The sequence below is a fragment of the Melospiza melodia genome, chromosome 1 (genome assembly GCF_035770615.1).
Source record: "Melospiza melodia melodia isolate bMelMel2 chromosome 1, bMelMel2.pri, whole genome shotgun sequence".
Lineage (NCBI taxonomy): Eukaryota > Metazoa > Chordata > Aves > Passeriformes > Passerellidae > Melospiza > Melospiza melodia.
Genome location: NC_086194.1, coordinates 117,467,750 through 117,487,634, shown reverse-complemented (window position 1 = coordinate 117,487,634; position 19,885 = coordinate 117,467,750). Strand labels below are relative to the sequence as shown.

At 33.5% G+C, this 19,885-nt stretch overlaps 1 protein-coding gene across 3 annotated transcripts in view; it reads right to left on the bottom strand.

Annotated features, from left to right (window-relative positions):
- RTTN (rotatin) overlaps window positions 1–19,885 on the bottom strand; it is a 79,408-nt gene that overhangs the window by 35,211 nt on the left and 24,312 nt on the right. For all 3 annotated transcript variants that reach the window (XM_063165414.1, XM_063165421.1, XM_063165432.1), the window contains 16 exons: window positions 18,960–19,099; window positions 18,565–18,736; window positions 17,546–17,645; window positions 16,468–16,556; window positions 14,221–14,338; window positions 13,858–13,954; window positions 12,614–12,682; window positions 12,094–12,282; window positions 11,155–11,394; window positions 9,617–9,761; window positions 8,668–8,822; window positions 7,197–7,416; window positions 5,409–5,537; window positions 4,049–4,156; window positions 3,253–3,411; window positions 1,824–1,895 (listed from right to left, as the gene is read on the bottom strand). In XM_063165414.1, coding sequence (XP_063021484.1) covers window positions 1,824–1,895; window positions 3,253–3,411; window positions 4,049–4,156; window positions 5,409–5,537; window positions 7,197–7,416; window positions 8,668–8,822; window positions 9,617–9,761; window positions 11,155–11,394; window positions 12,094–12,282; window positions 12,614–12,682; window positions 13,858–13,954; window positions 14,221–14,338; window positions 16,468–16,556; window positions 17,546–17,645; window positions 18,565–18,736; window positions 18,960–19,099 — 2,202 coding nt within the window. The remainder of the gene's footprint in view (window positions 1–1,823; window positions 1,896–3,252; window positions 3,412–4,048; window positions 4,157–5,408; window positions 5,538–7,196; window positions 7,417–8,667; window positions 8,823–9,616; window positions 9,762–11,154; window positions 11,395–12,093; window positions 12,283–12,613; window positions 12,683–13,857; window positions 13,955–14,220; window positions 14,339–16,467; window positions 16,557–17,545; window positions 17,646–18,564; window positions 18,737–18,959; window positions 19,100–19,885) is intronic.

Below are 19,885 nucleotides of genomic sequence, written 5' to 3'. Positions count from 1 at the left end.
TTATAAAGCAGATCAACTAGACAAAAGTAACACTAGAGACATTTTCAAGAAGACACTGGCCCGCAAACTCTATTTCTACTTTTTTTTTCCAGTCCTATATGCCTAAGGAATAAAATAGTAATGTTCTAATTTGGCTATAGCACTGTATTCCTACTATTCACCAAGATCCATTTAATAGCTCTCCTTTTCTTCCTGGCTCTAAAGGAAATGGACAAATCACGTTGTGAAGTAGAAAGGAAAAAAGTTACTCTGAAATATAAAATTTTATCCTGGTGGTATGTTACAGTTTTAATTGTTGTTTTTCTTTTGAACAGTTTTAATTTACCAGTAACCATCAAGTGTTGTTTGATAACATCTTTCAGCATGAACACTTTTTAAGTGATGAGCAATTTCCATTAAATGCAGTTCTTAATAAGAATCACATTGACTCAAAGCTTCTCTTAATTGCACTGGAATTCATCCAGAATTGTGCAACTGGATTCAATTTTTGTCACCTCACCATAGTAATTGAATTTTTTTATAAAAGGCTAAAAAGCAACTTTTAATAGAGTCTATATTGACAAGCTACCATGGCTGCCCTCTTGTTATCCCCTACTATTATGAATTTAGACAAGTACTATTTATATTGATAAATTAGAAGTAGTAAGACTGAAACAAGGGCCAGATTTGTAAAATTGCTTCCACATCTTCTTTTATGATTACATGTAAAGAAAAGATGAGACATTCTGTACAATTCGACTCCAAGAAATAGCATAATCAATTTTGGGTGCAGCTGAATCATAGATAACTTATCCTAGTGAAACAGCTGGAATACCTTTCAGCACTAACTTGATCTTTTGCAGAAAGGAACAGATTAAAAATAATATTGCTCGTCTGCAAATTTCCTCAAAAACTAATATACACTGTTCCCATATAGGTAATCTCAAACACTGAAAGGAACAAGACAGACATTAAAAACAGATATGAAGGTCACAAAAAAAATTAAAAATTGCAAGCTAATATCCTAAATATCCTGATGTACAATGAACCAGACTTGCTGAGAGTAAAATAAGATGACTGACTCAAGAACAGAACTGTAAAAGTCTCCAGGGCATCTTATCAATTTAAAAAATATCTGATAAGAGAAGGTAGAGAGATAGACTCCTCTCACTGGTATCCAGTGACAGAAGAAAAGGCACTGAGCAAAAACTAAAATAAAGGAAATTCTATTTCAACCTAAGGAAAAAAACTCTCTATCTGAGGGTAGCCAAACATGAGAACAAGTTGTCCAGAGAGACTGTGGAGTCTCCATTCTTGGAGAAACTCAAAATCCAACTGGAAACAGCCCCGAGCAACCCAGTCTAGAGTTCCCTTTGCTTTGAGAAAGTGGTTGTTTTCAAGAAGCATTTAAATTGACCTAAGTGACAAACTGCTTCATGTTTCTGTCAAAACATTTCATAAACATCACATTAACAGAATTTCCTCTTCCTCATGCACCTCAAAACATGTTTTACCTGCATTTCAAGTGTGAGTAAAATAAATTATCAATTACTATCCTAAAACATTAACGATATACCATATAAATAAGCAAGTGTCCTAGCAACCCAAAGATACTACATTCATGAAATGCAACATATATGTAATCTAAATTTGGTTGTTTTATTGAGCTTGCTGAAAGTTTGAGAGAAGTTTGTCTATTCATTTATTTCTCTTTCCAAAATGTAACCTTAGACATGTAATTTTTTAAGTTCATATTATACAGGTATTCTGATACAACTTTTCATATTGAATGACATCTCTCTGCAACACCACGACTTTTGTTATCCAATTTAATAGTCACTCACTTGCCAAATGCAATCTTTCATGTCTTCTGTAGGGATTGGAATCACAAGCAGATTTTGTAGAATAAAAGCAGCCTGAAAGAAATTAAAGCATCAATATTGCCATCTAGCCATCACAGTTCAAAAAGCCACATCAGATTGAAGAGTACTGTCTCCATATTATTCCACTGCTTCAGATATATGTTGAAATACACAGAATTCTCATGTTCATGCTGGGAAAAATAATTAGAAGGATATAACTTCAAAGCCCTCAAACTTCTCTTACAAGAGATGTCATTAGAGCATGGGCCAAGAGTCAGCTGGTATAAAAAAAGACAAGGAAAAGATGGGATGGAAACCACAAGGAAACAAATTTATTTATAAAATACTTTCATCACTGTTCTGGCACAGTCAATTTTACAGAACAAGCATTACAAGTACTAGGGCAAAAATTCCTGAACAGAAAAACCTAGATAATTGTTTATAATTAGTCACTACCTTGTCCTTATGTTTTGGGGTTTTTAATTATTAAAAAATAATTGGGACAATGTGGTGAACCCATTAGGACAGAGACATGTTTGATATATTTTTCCTTTTTATAAATACACAGCATGTTTGTTTTTCTAATTTATATTACACACACTTCACATGTCTGTGTACGGACTGAAATTCCTTTTCTTATTTCTTGTCAATCTTCTGTCAATGATGTGAATTTTAAGAGAATATCATTAAGAGACAATAATTTGGAGTTAAATAAAATGTCGAAGGACATATTATCAAAGGCATTTTGGGACAATTTCAAATATTACTTTGGAAAATAAAATTAGTTAAGCAGTAGAGCTGGGAAAAAAACAAGTCACCAAGTGTCAGAGCTTTTATTTCTTATTGATTAGAACAGAAGGAAAACTTTACAACTAGAGCTGTAAAAAATCGCAAATAAAATGTACAGATCTTAAATTCATCAATATGCAATGCTATGTGTAGTTCTACCATAGTACGGACCTTCAGTTCTCACCTGTAAACCTTAGTGCCTAGATAAATTAGATATTTCATGTCTGCAATGAACACATGTTTACTGCAGATCAGGTGATGAGTTTGTACCAAAGCATTCATAAATGTTACAAAGCAGCGATTAAAATCAGGCTGATTAGTTACGCTTTAGCAACTTATTTATCTTACTGAGTAAGCTTTAGAAGTTTTTATGAGTTCACTTGTATTGTTTATGACATTTCTGTTTTGAAATAAGTAATCTGTATTTGCTCCTTCTTATGCAATTCCTAAATAAGCAGCTAAACATTTATATTAATCAGGTAGTGTTTAACTTACAAAGCAGCAGATGCTGTGCAGTGTCAGATAATAGATATATACAATAAAAAATAAAAAATCTTTTTTCTCCATAATCAAAATCTACAAATTGACAATCTACAACAGCAGAAGGACACAAGAAACATACCTCCCTGCGAACCATGCTACATTCCGATTGATCCAGAAGGATGTTTATCACCGTTCCCCACAGGCCTCCTGAAATATTCTGGCAGCTTTCTGCTAAGGCAATACATCCCATTTCAAGAGATGTAAGAGCTGATCCTATTCCAAGTGCTGTAAATCTGACCTAGTACATACAAGCACAACAGAAAGTGGTATTTCTTACAGCAATTAGCAATACTTTTTTTATTATTAAGTTGTATCAACTCAATCTGGAGCTTAAGGGAACAATTTCAAAAGTAACAACCTCGTTTCCTATATTTCTCTTGCTCTCTACTCACAATCACAACTAAATTCACTTTGTGTTTATTTGCAAAGTGAATAAACAAAATTATTTTTAAGTATTCATAACTAAGCAAGATAGTCTTTAATATTCTTCATATTTTACCACTTGAAAATAAGTCAATTTAGCAAACTCATAATTTAACAGATTCCATTAAATACATTTGCTCTGAATTTTAAGATCATGTAAATGTTTCTGCTTTGCGGCTAAGTTACAGCAATGACAAGGAAAACTGCCAATGAATCATGATAGTGAGTGACTAATGAAAGCACAAGACACAAGATATAAGGAAGGATTTCTTAGATGATGTTTATATGGAAACACTCTCCCTACTGTATTATTACTGCTATTTAGGATAGCGTTAGTAACATTTTAAATAATTCGGAACAGCAGTTCTACTATTAAATACATTAATTAATCAAAAATTTTCTAATGTTTAAGGGTCAAAATAAGATATGAAGTTAATATCACAGTAACAAACCTCAGGATCTCTATCTACCCATAAAGGAACCAGCCATGCCAGACCTAGATGAGACAGAACTTGTTCTTCACCACTATCATATGGCAATGACCAAAGAGATATCCAGTCCTGATTAGCAAACGGAAAACAAATTAAGAAATTATTTTATAAATCTTTCAATCCATACCAGTGTACTAACAGTGTGAGCTACCAACAACTACTAAAACAGCTTGATGTAACTCTAATTGCACAGAGGAAGGATAATTTTGTATTTCTCTTTCCATAAGGATTTGACACTAAATCACATGATTGTAAACAACAGCCAGGTTTTAAAATTTCTTTGAGACTAAAAATTATTAGTACAGTCTCAACAGTAAAATTGCCATAAACACAGAGTATGACTTAGAAACACAAGAAAATAAAATTTATCATTATGCTAGCAATGATACTAAAAAAATCAAGTCCACACCTTCATCTATGCATTTATGATCGAAGTCTTTGGAGCCTGCTGTCTCCCTGCAGTGTACTTAAAGCTCTGTCCCCTCCCAATTTTAATAAACTCTTCCAGTACCTAGTATCTTGAAAAAGGAGTAGAGAGCTGAAGAAAGAGACACCTGGAATTTGAGAAGCAGGTATACTGCAATTTCTAGTTACAAGCGTGCTTGATCATAAAGGTTTTCATTTGTGGCTATCACAGATATTAGGAAGACTGGATTTTAATTCTTTAAAATAATACTTAATTGTCGAATTTGCTTCAACTCCTTCATGATAAAGGCTATCCTACTAAACTGACAAATCTAGCCCTCAAACATGTACATGAACACAAAGCACAATATGAATTTTGCTAGTATATAATGATAGTTCCTTTTATCTGGCAATCCTTTTTCTATGTATGTACATATTCTTTCATATATATACACACACAAATTGTGAAAATCCTATGTACATAAATGTTTAAACATGGGTTAGAAAGCCTGTTGTCTGTGAGGCTGAAGAAATAATGATGTTATAAATTTCTAAATTTATTCATCCTATAGAAAATCCCAATGCTTCATTTTTTTATAAAAAGGAAATGACACTTATTCTGAAAGAAGGCCTTTCAAAATCCACGGATTTATTTACAAACCAATTTCATTTTGTATACTACAGTCTATCCTGTACATTTATCTAAGACTATAGACCAAATGAGATCAATGTGGGTTTTTTTTGTCTTTTGTCTAGTTGAAAGGGAAGGAAGAGTTGGTCTGGTTTTAGCAGGACTAAACTCTCAGTTGGAGAGGACCATTCCTAAACCATGACAGAAAGTTATCTTTGAACTTCAGCAGTTAAAATCTCTGTGCATAGCCCTCACCAGTGATAAGGACAACTGGAATGCACTCACCATATCCTTGGCTTGAGCCATCATTTCGTGAGACAAGTGAAGCAAGCAAAGGACGGTGCTTTTTGTCACACCTTTTCCCATGAAGGACATGGCATTTCCCCCCCACTCAACATAAAATGATGAGATGACCTAAGAGTGGGGGAACAAGTTCATAACAGCTTTACTGTAAAAAGCACACAAACAGAGTACAAACTGTCTTACACACTAAATCATAATTTAAACTTATGAAAGTTGATAGATTTCTAGTTGAATTGTAAGAATTTCTTTATTTTTGAGTCATTTGGTCATGTCATGGGTTCCTATATGTTTAAACTTCTGAACAACTGTAGTTTTTGATTTATTCAAAAGAAAAATATAGCCAAGTTTAACAGTAAGCTCTAAGTTGAATAGAAACCTGAAAGTTTCTTTTCAAGGAGCTGACAGTTCATTTATTGTACCCAGGTTTTCTTTTGCTATGTTTGGAATTAAAAATAAACTTTCATTTCAAAATTCAGTGTTCAAGAGAAAGTGTCATTTATATACTTCATTGTGATTTGAAGAAATTTATCAGTTTTCTATATCAAATGCTAATAAACAGAAATAAAGGTCAATGGATCCTAACATAAAATAAACAGTCTGACCAAATAAGTAACCATACATATTAAAAGGCATACTGCTTTCAAAAAAATATGCCCCAAAGTACTTTTTAAAAAAACTATCACCTTAGAAGATACACTTCTAGATTTATTTTTCTCCACAAAAACATAGTGATTTAAACCTCTGCATTTTTGCTCTTGTTCTTCCTTTCAGTATCCCAGCCTACATAAGATTTTTTTAATACCCACTTTCTCCATTCTTCTCCAAAAGAAACCCACATTTACTTTCATATTTAGGCCAAATAAAACTGCCTAATTCTTCTGAACAAGAGCTTACACACCCAAGTTCATTGCATGCCATAATACTTATTATTAATTGTTCCAGTAATATTCTTTCATTTGCATGACAACATCTATAACCTTAGTGCCATTTTTAGTCTACACTTCAAATGACAGATCTCACCTAACCAAACAGGTCTAAAATGTTTATTTCCTTCTATTCAAGAAACCTTGGCAAGTTAAGGCCCCTAAAACACTTTATCTTTTCTTCATCAGATGCATTGGTATTTGAACTAAAAACTTTTAAAAGTGTACTACTGAATATGTTAATTCTGTTAAACAGAAAGACAGCATTATGCTTTTCCTTTTCAGAAGACTGGAGTTTTCAAAAGACATTGTTTTAGGAGCAAAAGCGAACTGTCTAACACATCCAGGCACTTGGAAAACATAGAAGAACACTGAAAATAAGAATTAAATTCTGTCTTTCAAACAACTGCAGCAGCTTCAATTACCTCTTTTTGGCTTTCTCTGTGTTAACAACCTACCCAACAATCTAATCTTCTCCCAGACCACCTTTCATATGTGGATTTTGCCTGGAGGAAGTTATCTTGGATTTTTCCTCTTGGAGTTTCAGTTATTAAAAACACCACATGTATTTTTCATCTTGCTTAAAACTACAGTCACTTTGTATTACCTCTTAAACCAATGATGAAAGCACATGCAATACAACCAATCTTCACAACTACAGACACACATCACTCAATCTAGTCTCCATATCATTCCTATTTACTTAGCAGGAAAAACCACCTTTCCCACACCTATTGCTACTGACAACATTCACTAAAAGTACACTGTAAAAAGCATAGTATCAGTAATTATACAATTTTTTACCAGCATTCAAACCAAAAGCTAAGTAAGAGCATAAGCTACTCACCTCAAGAAGACCTGTTAAATATTTCTTACAAATTGTGACAGGATCAACTGCAGCAGAATAGGTACTCCAGCCTGGAAGTGCAGTAACATGAACCATTCCTTGTAATGTTCTCTCCAGTGATGGGAGTCCATAAAAATGTGGTGCATCTGTTAGCCTTAAGCACTGAAGCAGCTTCAGAGCCAGCTCTGTTCTGAATGAGCCAGCAAGTTCCAAGCTCTCTCTGGTTTAATTGTAAAAAAACAAAACAGATGAACCATCAATATGAAGCTGCTACAAAGAATCATTTTGAAAAAGGCCAATGGCTGATTCTTCTTACTGTTAGCCTGTGAGGCTCAGCATCTCAATTACTTAATATTACATTATGCAAAGAGTAATATGAAATCAAATTTGACATTTCTAGCTTTTCCTTGGTTCTGAAAACATTGCATCTGATTACAATGAAGTAGCTTAACTAAAAAAGACAAATGATATATAACTCATTATTAAGGAACATGGTAAACAAAGAGCAAGAGCTTGAGGACAATGGATGACACATTGAGAAGAGCTGCAAAACTCAGTAGTTCCAGAATCACACAGTGTCTCGAATATTCTAAATTGGAAGAGACCAACAAGGATTATCAAGTCCAACTCTTAAATGTATGGCCTGTTACACTTATGTTCATTCTGATTCAAGAGACAAGTTTAAAACATTTCCTGTAAAAAACAATAAATCTACAATTAAGTACATAAAAAAAAACAAACAGGAGTGTGAGATACATAACTAGCACGGATTTCTATAATATGCCTTTTTCCCACTGTCAAAGCTTTTAAAAAAACCAACCAAGTGGAAATAATGAAAAAGATATCATTTTGAAAATATTTTCACAATATATACAAAGGTATATTGTGACACTAAACAATCAAATATTATCTTAAAGTGAAATTTTATTAGCTCTTAAGATACATTTGGATGGAGAGATTTAGTGTGCGAAAAGTTTTATGAGAAATTTGAAGAAAAAATAATTTAAATTTCTGTATTTGCTCAACTGACAGAAAAAGGTTGGAGCTTCATGCTAAAAGTAGCTGTTGCAAATAGTCCAAAAAGGAGTTCAATGAAAATAAGCATTTATTGCTATTTCCAATATTTCAATGCTTTACTTTGCTATAAATACATGCTACAAAATCAATGAAGTCACCATTTGCTCATGCAAATTTGCAGCAGCGAAATAGCCCATCTCCTCCATACAATCAATTTAATTATCCATTTGCTAAGTGACCACTAGCACATTCTCTTTCAAATTTCCTGGTTAATTTCCTGATTTTACAGTCAAAAGGAATATCCAATGTTGATTTTCATTTCTAGAGTGTATATTCATGGTTCAGAGCAATTGGGCCATGATGTAACAACATTCAAATTGTGACCAAAATTCAGCAGTAATAGGTGCTATGATGCCTGGTCAAAATGACAGAGGCAGGTCCATTTGCACTGTACCTGTCAGTCACAGACATGGAACAAACTAACAAGAGGTTAAAAAGACAAATGAGTTCTTTATCCAGTCGCTGCCTGACAGCAGCCTGTGTTTCATCCATTTCATCCTGCACTTGGGATTCTGGTCGCACCAGAAGGCCCGTAAGGGATTTTGGCTGCTAAAAGAAAAGAATAAAAAATACAGTCACATAATGCATTGTTTAAATCCTCTTTTAATGCCTTCATTAAAGCAAATTTTTTTCTGTTGAGAACTTGCAAATCACACATATTATAAACCAGAAATTCCATGATTATTTAAGTAAGAAGCAACTGCAAAAAGTTTAGAGAAAAATTCCTATAATTCCTATAATCCTACCACTAACTTGAATCTTGAATCTACTAAATGCCATAAAAGAATCTACTGCTAAGGCCTTTCAAATATCCTGGCATTAAGAAGACAGTGTATTATGAAGGATGAAAGAAAACTCAAAAGTAATACAGCAATAGCCAGCAATAAAAAACAGATCACAAAAAAACAGAAAACATAGTAACAATATTAGTTCAGGCTGCATTTTGGACTTCTTAGCTGCTTGAAAGACTTCATATCAAATGGCTTTAAGGTTTTATATTAATGTATTAAATGGGTCATACTTAAAACAATCTATAGATTTCCAAGGTAGCAATATAAATTGAAGTACCTATAGTCTTATAAGTAATTGAAATTAAGTCTACAAACATTTTTCCACAAACGCTAAGACTGTATTTGCAAACGGGAAAATGCAAGTGCATGCAGAGTGTATTTAACACACCCTTTGTAAGACAATGGATGCTCTTCCATGTTACAGAGGTAATACATTCACAGCTGGGTAGCTAAGCACACCCTCATGCAGCTCTGCAGGAACGCACCCATGTGTGCAAGTACAATTATGTGGTCAATCAAATCATACCAGTATATACACAACCCCATTCTTACATTTTTAAGCAATGATTTCAAGATCCACTTGAGATGGTCTGACTCCAGATTTGATTTCTGCTCTCTAAGCAATTTGTTTAAAAATCTTAGGACATCTACTAAAAGCTTTTCATCCTCCACTGAAGCTGGAAGCACTTGTAGAAACCTGCAATACAAATAAAAGCTTTCATACTTGCACCTTTATAAAAGAATATTTAAAATCTCAGGCTAATAGGACTGGAGTTAAATTATAACTGCAAATGTTAAATTATATGGAGTAAATACGTATATTACATATATAGCAAACATGGCACAGTATTGGCCCATGATACACAAATATATACAATATACTGTTAATGTTTTTATTGTTATGCAAAATAGTTATGCAAATTTTAAATCTATTTACATATGTTAATAATGGAATTCTGTTTAGTAAACTGTGGAGAAATCTGAGCAGGGTCACATAGGAAATAAAAAGTTAATTATCTATTAAATATTAGCATTTGAAAATAATAACAACGTTTACCTATGCATTTCAAGTAGCCCTTATTTGAAATATAAAATTTTAAATAATTGATGGCTTTGTTTATATAAATTGCAAGATCACATAATCTTTGAGATTGCAAGGGACTTGCAGAGGTCACCTGTTCATGCCACCCTGCTTACGAAGGGACACATGCAGCTGGCTGCTCAGGACAGTGTCCAGGAATCTTTTGAGTAACTCCAAGGATAGAGATGCTCTGTGGGCAACCAGTGTCTGTGTTTGGTCACCTTCACAGTAAAAAAGTGCTTCCTGACATTCACAGGAATTCTCTTGTGTTTCAGTTTGTGGCCATTCCTTCTCTCACTGGACACCACTGGAAAGAGTCTGGCCCCAGCTTCTCCTCTGGGTCTTGTACACATTGATAAGATCCTCACTCTGAGTATTCTTCCCTCCACATTTATCAGTCCTAGTCCTCTCATCCTTTACTCAAAGGAAAGATATTCCAGTCTTCCATCATCTTTATGGTTCTTCATTGGACTCTCTCCAGTATGTGTGCTCCATACGATTCTCTCTTATACTGGCAAGTCCAAAATACCCAGAGCTCCAGACCAGTGCTGAATGGAACAGAAGGATCACCTGCCTCAACTTGTTGATAACACTGTCCCTAAAGCAGCCTAGGATAACATTTGCCTTTTTTACTGCAAACCAAACTGCTGGTTCATTTTCACCTTGATGTCCCACAGGACCCCCAGGCCCTTGTCTGCAAGTTTGCTTTCCAGCTTGGTTCACCCCAGAGGCATGGGCTTGCTCTTCCCCAGGCGCAGGACTCTGCACTTCCCCTTGTTGACCTGCCTAAGGTTCCTGTCAGTCCAGATATATATATATAATACACAAATATATAGATATATAATAGATAGGTAGATAGATGTGTGTGTATATATATATATAGATATGTACATATATCAGAATCAGCGATGCATTGACAACCAATTCCCTAAATTTAAAATACAAAAAGTACAAATGTTAGCATTTTAGTTTAACAACCTTTAACAGATTATTGTAGTCAATAGCTTACCTGTTCATTGCCTTCTGCCAAACAAAGCTTTTCAAAGCGGCTCCACAAGGCCCAGAACTGCATTTTAATGCAAGTCTGTCATTCAGGACATAGAAGCTAAGCCTAGTGAGAGCAGTTCTAACATCCCTGTGGGATGCTGCCTGAATGATCAAACTAAGACAATCCTGCAGTCCATAGTTTGTGTGAGTTATTTTCAATATAAGAATGTCTTCTGAGGAAAGTTTTAGTGAGTCTAAAAATCTGAAAAGGCATAGAGAAAAATTATTAACAGACAGTATCTTTACAAACTGTTTCAGAGAGTGCTGACTTCTTCCCCTTCCTGCTTAACTGAGAAGATAAAACAGAAATTGACTTAAAGCATCATTTTTGTTAGCCAATTCTTTCTTGGCTAATCCTTAAAAAAAACCAAATCAAACAAAAAATTAAAACAAAACCAAAAACAACGCCATGGCATGTAAATCATGAGTTGTTTTGAGTTCTTTGGAAAAATTACACCTAAATACTAATTCTTAATATTACCATTAAGAAGAATATTTATTTAAAATCTAAACCTTCAAAAAAAACCAAGAGAAAGTCATGGAACTTTATAGCTGGGGGTCTACATAGTAGGAAAAACATGTCAGTTCCCTAAGAAACACTAATGACTATAAAGAAAAACAGCCACAGAGCTCATTTAAAATTGTTTGGAATTAGGCTGACTATCAATAAAAGTTAGATCAAGTTCCAGACTTCATGTAAAAATGCAATTTAGGTAAAACATTAGCTGTGACAACATACCTTCATCCTCTTGGGATGTGATCCTTTACATTTAAATGACAGCATTCTCAAACAAGTAACAGCTTGAACTGCTGTTTGAAGTTGAAAAGCTATTTAAACTTCATGAAACACTAATTTAATTGAGATATATTGGGACTTAAAATGAAAGATAAAATGTCTCACGTTTCTGTTTCCTTCTCATAATTTACCAGCTGCAGTAGATTTTCAATGCCATGGTACCATGACAGATTCCAAGCCATCTTAAGCATATCTGCCACAGGTTTCATAGCCAAGCACTCAGAAGACAATGGCACCACGACAGTATTAGGGCTTACTACATGATGAGCAGTGATCCTGACTGGGAGATGGTACCTAAAAATACACAAATAACAATAACAATTTTTTTGAAAGTGGTTGGTGAGAATTTATTTGTTTGCTCATTTTTAAATTAAATGCTCTATTATGATCAGCTTGTAAGTTTGCAAATAAAGTTTTTGAAACTCTTTTACAGAGAACAAAGACATGGAGAAAAAAAATCCCTATTTAAGAACACTGATTTCATCATCATAAAAATGCTTTGATCAAGGCTTCCCTTCATTCTACCACTTCCATACTTCAGGAAGGACAGCAAATGGAAATCGGCAGTTAACTGTAAAACAATCAAAACCAATGACCCAACTAACCAGCCAGCACCCACACTTACCTTCTAACAACAGCAACAGGTAAACTGAAGGCAGGTGCTTCAGTATTATTACTGGTTATGCCATCAGCCCTGCAAGAGATTAAGTCATAATTATTATGCTCTATTTTAAGATTTTATTTTCTCCTAGTTCTACACACGTTACTTCCTTATTTCTCTCTTTAGCCAAATCTTTAAGTAACCCATTGGTGAATAATTTGCATTAATAAACAGTATTTCTTCATAATTATCCAATATTAAGATATTTCTTAAATCACACACAAATGGAATACTTATTGAAGATGTACTGTACATTAAAAACTCCACATACTTGTTTCCTTTTTTCTGTTAGAGAAAAACCACACATTATAAGTATTTTCAGTATATTTCACATACGTGAATTCTAAAAGCACATTTTTGCACACACATGCAGCTTTTAAATGATAAAATACTGATATTTTATAAAAATAAAATAATGATAAAATACTGTAAGCTGAGGTCTGTTGCTTTAAAGACAACTGCGACAGTTAAAAGCAAAAGTAAATAGAAGAATTCTAATTAAGTTAAAAAACCATGTCTACAGCTAGATATTTGATTTGTGTAGTTTCCATTCATGGAAAAGATGGATTACAGACCAATCAAGGTTTTTTGAAAAATAAAATTAACACTAAGGTATTCAAAATGTTACAGGGCTTGCAAGGATTTTTCAGGGTGAAGAGAGAGGCGAGAATGTTGACCTTATGTTCAGAAGGCTTGATTTATTATTTTATGCTATATATTACATTATTACTATGCTAATAGGAATAGAGAGAAAAGTTCTCAGAAACTTGCTAAGCTAAGAATAGAAAAGGAAGGAATGAATAAGAAAGTTCTATGTCCAGGCAGAGAGCAAGAACAGCTCTGCTGCAAGTGGTCAGTAAATTCAAACATCCACCCCAGACCAATCACAGATCCACCTGCTGCACTCCACAGCAGCAGATAACCATTGTTTACATTTTGTTGCTGAGGACACAGCTTCTCAGAAAGGAGAAAAATCCTAAAGAAAGGATTTTTCACAAAAGATGTCTATGACACAGAGTGCAAAAATATGCCATGTAAGCCTCCAGAGCATGTACTCAGTTATTGAAACCATCTGGACTATAAGTATGCAATTTTGTATCTATAAAAATTTGGGGCATAATTTGTCTACAGATATATAAAAATTTATTTCTATTAAAAACTTAAAATTTGTCTAGACAATATGCTATTAAATAAGTGGATTTTCATACCATGTTTCTGTTCTTGCTACCTCATCAAACAACAGAAGACAAAGCAATACTGCAGCTTCAATTAAAACAGCACGATCACTTTGGAGTATCAGGGAAACTGAATAAAGAAATTTAAAAACATGTTAGAAAAAACTGATAACTAATAATACATAGAAGAACACTAGTTAAAAGTAACTGCTTTCCACAGTTTCCTGCCAACACTTTCAACACATGCCACAATATGGGAAAACTAGCACACAGTTATTTCTGTTTAAAATATCAGAATCTGATACCATGAAGTGATCCAAAGTTCTTAAGAAGGTATTTAAGAAGGTATCTAACCATCTTTTGACAGGGGTATTACAGTGGAAACACAATTCTCACCTCTGAACAGCAAAAGCAGTAGAGAAGGTTGCTGTGCTAGGGACAGGCGAACAGCTGGGTCAGCACACACAATTTTGCGTAGGAGTATCAGACATGGTACCACTAAGGATTCCATAAGCTACAGGAACAGAGAAAAAGACTGAATAAATACAACTATCAGTATAATTTATAATGATACAATTAACACAGACTGTCCCACTATCAAGCAACATATTCCATCATTTGTGAAAGAGAAGCCTAGAACTTCCTTAGACAAGCACACTTCAGCTAGATGACAATCTCATATTCTTAAAAAAATATTTACTTGTTGATTCATTTTATTATTAATTGATGGTAATTTTATTGGTCGCTGGCTTCATAACAGAATTATAACATTTGCTTTCAAATTACACAATTTTAAGAAGTATATATGTAAGCTGAAGGATTTAAAAAAACACCAAGTATATTTACAACATCTAAGTTTATTCATTTAAAACAAATGCAAATATTTTATTATATCACACTAATTTTCTGGGTCCCAGTTTGTCAGATCCTAAGAATGGAAAGCAGTTTCCTAAAAGTTAAAGTACTAACAACGGCCAAAAGTACAACCAAAGTCAGAGCTCCTCAGAATGAGAAGAGAGTATTTCTTTCACAGTATCATTACTTTGCCTATAAGCTTCTGTCTTTAAAATTTGTTTTGCAAACAACATCAACAAATACATTTTATTTTCATTCCACATGAATGAAAGCCCCTAATTATTTAGTATGGAAATAATATCTTTTGCACAGTTATATATAAAGCCTTATTTAGATGCTGATTTTTATTTCTACTACTTCTTTTATTTTCTTTCCTCAATGGCCACTTTTCTAAGAACCTGTAAGATTTTTTTTTATTTTTCTTTGATATCGATTTTATGATTAAATTTAAAAAAAATCACTCAAGGGGAGAACCAAGGATCTGGACTAGATTCCCTCAGGACAGTGTCCTAATGCCACAAGCCCTAGAGAGCTGTTGCCAGAGCCTTCCTGGATTAAATTAAACTTTTAAATACTATTTTTAGCCCTTTATAAAGTTCACCCTAGACCCTAACTGGATTATGAAGAATCTGCTCAGGGCAATATATTTCCCATGCTTGTCCTTCTTTATTATTGAGCAATATCTACTCACTACCCAAACCAAAACAACAGCTGCATTACTTTCTCTCTCTAAAGAAGGTACAATAAAACTGACAAAAAAAACCACCAACCCAACATTCAGAAACCTGAGGAACCCAATATTTCAATTTCTTCAACTGTATTAGAGCAGTTTACTGAAGTACTTCTATACAAGAGATCATAAATTAGACAAAATATTCTTTAATGCTATAGAGATAATCTTAGATACTGATAATCTGGGGGAAGAAACTGCTATTTCTGAAGAAGTAATTTTCATTAGTTTGACCAAAAAAAAAAAAAAAAAGGAAGTCCACTAAATATCAAGCAGCTCTTTTCTCTAGAACATTTTTGGAAAAAAAGTCATTACTACACAAAAATTCTCATGATTTCTTAAAAAAATTCAAGGTTTTAACTGCTGGAATGCAGTAACTATACTATGCAAGAAGCCAAAAAACTTTATCCACTGAAGTTACACATTGAGCACCTACTATAGTTTAAATGTGCTCGCATGAAAGGATTTCAAAGAATGAATTCCAGAAAAAAAAATAAAAATCAAGCATCAGATTACCCATATATTACAAAAACAGAAAGCTCCATCATCTACACCAGGAGACCCTCCCTGGTGAAGCGATCTTCTATTGGTCAGAAACTTATTTATACCTGAATTTTAATCTGAATTGTTTACAATAGGACATCATGCAATTACATTTCGTTTTTAATTATAATTTGCTTCAGAATTTAAGTTTAGAGACAATTATACATAACATTTTGCTTTTTAATGGTCATTAACCTTCTTTTGTTAAGAAAGCTTAGTAAGACTCTACTGAGAAAGCTTTCAGGGAAGTTCTGGTACATTCCAGAACCTCACTGTACACAATTCTCTGGATATGTTTTCTCACAGGTAGGGAAACCAATCTTCTCCCACTAAGAGAATCTTAGCATTATCAAAACTAGAACAAAATACACATTTTAATTATAATTGTTATTAACCACTTGTATTCAGTGCAGCATTAATGCACAAAGACCAGTGTTGCAAGTCTAGAAAAAGGCAGACTCTGTTGCTGTCACACTGTGCAATGCTTGCACAAGAACCTCTAACAATACTTTTACCTTGCCATCCACGTGTACACACTCATTAAGGTAGGCCAATATCTTTTCTATCACACCTAACTTTTTCAGAATGCCATGCATTTTGGTATCTGTAGGAAAAGCAAAAGATAGCAAGAATGACTGGTTTCACACAAATTTAATATAAAAATGCTTAATATTAATATTGTTTAATAAGAGTACAAACTTTTGCTATCTACAGTAAGTTTCAAATATTGCCAATCAATCAACAGTAACATAGATCTCTAGCAAGGCAAGCCTTCTCAAAGTATTTTTACCTGACTATAGGAGCCTCTTGAACAACACATTCTTAAATATATTCCATAAATTCCCACAAGAATTTTACACTGAAAAATTACAGTAATCCCACTGTAACTCAATTTTAGTCAAACAAGAATGTCACTTCAAATATTTTAAAACACTTTAACAGTATAATATGGAATTGAAAATGGTATTTACTTAATCACCATGAGAGTATTTTCCACTGATATCACCCTGTAGAGCAGCTGGTTTAAGAATATTCAATAACATAAACAGCAAAAATTGCTTGGGTTGGTTTGTTTGTTTGTTTAATAGCTAAAAAGTGATCCTTCATATGAAATTTGTCCTGATAAAACTGTATTTTTTCTTCACAATTTCATCCTATGCTTTGTTTCAATTTTGAAACATCTGAAATTTTTTGCAGTCATAACTACATATATTTTATGAGATAAAGTACACTTCCTCATTTTTGTGGCAATTTTTCCAACAGTATTTTTAATATTATCCAAGATTTCACCCTCCCATGGTAAAGAACTTACGTGCTCTCATTAGAATCCAACTTCCTTGGTGAAAACATTATTGAATAAGAGTCTGAGTATATAAAGACATCAAGCTGTCTTTGAAACTCAACAGTTATGCACCAAGTCAAATAATGCTCTAAGATTGCTTACTTGCATTGCAATTAATCATTTCTTTTTACCAAAATTAATAAAATAAAAATTACAAAAAGAACCCTTAGCACAAGCATACAGACAACCTCACAGAACTTCAAGCTCCCAAATGACCAGCACATGAATACAAATTTTCTGAAGAATTTTACCTTCTAAAATAACAACCAGCTGCTCAGCTGCAGACTTCCGTAAAACTAGGTCAACAGCATCAGAAGTCAAAATATCATACAGCTTTTCAACAGTTTCTGCCTAAAAGTAAAACAAGATTAGATTTGCATCCAGTATGCTACCATGAAACAAGGTAACCAGCCAAATTTCCTAACAGGAAGCAGAAAAGAAAAAATACATTAATTCTTTATTAGAATGCATTTGATTAGATCCTACATACATGTAAGAGGAATGGATTAGGTTACAATCTTTTTAAAACAAATCTCTAATAACTTCTGTGGAATGTGAAAACCAAGCAGTTTCTAGTGCATCATAGCTGCAGACTTCTAACAAATAATGCCCAATTTATGTAGGACGACAAAATCTTGAGACTAAACAGAAATGCTAGAACATGCTTTAAAGGGGACTGACTTTTTAATGGCAATAGAGTCAAGCATCTAAGCATTTGCTTATCATATTGTTAATCTGAAAGTATTGAGGGGAATGAAGAAAGGAGAATAAAAGGGAGATGAGAAATCAGAAAGAAAAATAAAGCAAGGTATTTCCTTGAGTCATACACTCATGATTTGCTTTACAATTTGCAACAGCAGAAATATTAAGTAAACACAGACATAAGTTTGCAATCTGTTTTAAAATATTTCATATTACAAATTATTTGTTCCTGTTCTAGTAAAAATTGGTTTTGTGGGGAAAAAATCTAGAAAAAAAAATCTAGAAAAAAACCCAGACTATCTACGCAGAATGAAATTGCTATGAACAGACCAGGCCTGCGCTCTCTGCAATCAAATCTTTTCTGCAGAGAAGGAAAAAAGGAATGATTTTTTTTTCTTAGTGTTGCAAATGGTAGCACAAGAACTGTTTCAGTGCACACAGAAAGAATACATCAACAGACTTCTTTTTATGAAGCAAGGCAATTTGTATGAAATATTGCAACCTTCTGAAAGTGGAAACTCAGAGACTGGACAGGTAGAAGAGCAAAATTTAGAAAGAGTTTACTAACCTTAATTATTGAGTTCATTTTATCGTCAAATTTTAGCTCCATAGCTCCCTCTATAATAAATAAGTTTGAAATGCTGGAAAGGACATTACCATTCAGGCACGGGCGTTTCAGGTTTGCCCCTTCCTCATTAAGAACATGGAATGCTAAATGTTTAGCAGCTACAGAACGAACCCTAAATGAACAAATACTTAAAGTAAATATATAAAGCACTCATACTGGAAAATTTGAGCAGTACAGTTAGAAATTAATTTGTTTTAAAAGTTAATGTGGGGTGTAATTCAATTCAGACTTGATTAATTAACCTTTCAAATCAAGACACAGCAAAACATTTAGGAGAAGACATTACTGTCATCAAGATGAGGAGATGTGCTGAAAAGCTACAAAGCATTACTTACAGCTGCTTTTTTGAGAAGAGAAGGCGCAGAGCAGCCTGCAGTCTGGGAGTTCCTGGGAGAATGCCCTCTCCTTTGTCACAGGTTGTTTCACTCAAAGACAGGATGCATTTACCTAAAGTATCTTTTGTGTCAGCATAACCCTAAGTGAAACAAACAACAAACAAAATTTTCCAGAATTATAAAAATCCACTTATTAATTTAGCAAAGTAGACAAGGTAATTAATTCCATTTTAGGGTCTAAGGGAGGGTGCAGAAAAAGCAACATTAAAAAACTATGCAGTTATTTTTAAGAAAACATTCAAATTTTGCAGATTAATATTCCTCTGTGAAAAAAAATTAAAAATAAATGATCCTTCATATAAATTAAAGATTTCTTTACATGGTTAAGAGGTGCTTTGACCCAAAGCTTCACCGTTAAATCTACTAACATGATTCTGCTCTGTAAGGCCAATTTCCATTTCAATAAACAAAATTTAGTCCCTACAAGGAAGTTATTTTAAAACATTACATTCTATCTATTTTCAGATCTTCAGCAAAGCATTTGCACACAAGACAAAAGGGAATCAGTTATATCAAGTAATGATATTGCAAACATTTTACAGGTAGAGCAAAATACAATGCATTTTATATGCATCTGGTAAACACAGACCTCTGGCATACCCTACTCTGGTATCTATTGCACAAAGCCACTATAGGCTACAGAATAGAGGGAAATTCTACTCACAAAAATTTCTCACACATTTAGCCTACATCTTATAGTAAATCCCCTATTAAATCTATTAACTATTTAATCTTGAATATCAATCATTTGTAAGATATATATGCACATAACATAAAAAAGCTCTAATGACGGGTTGAGAAAGCGCTGAAATAACCCTTCTCCCTTCTCGTTCAAATTCTCAGTGTATCTCCTCTACATATTTTTT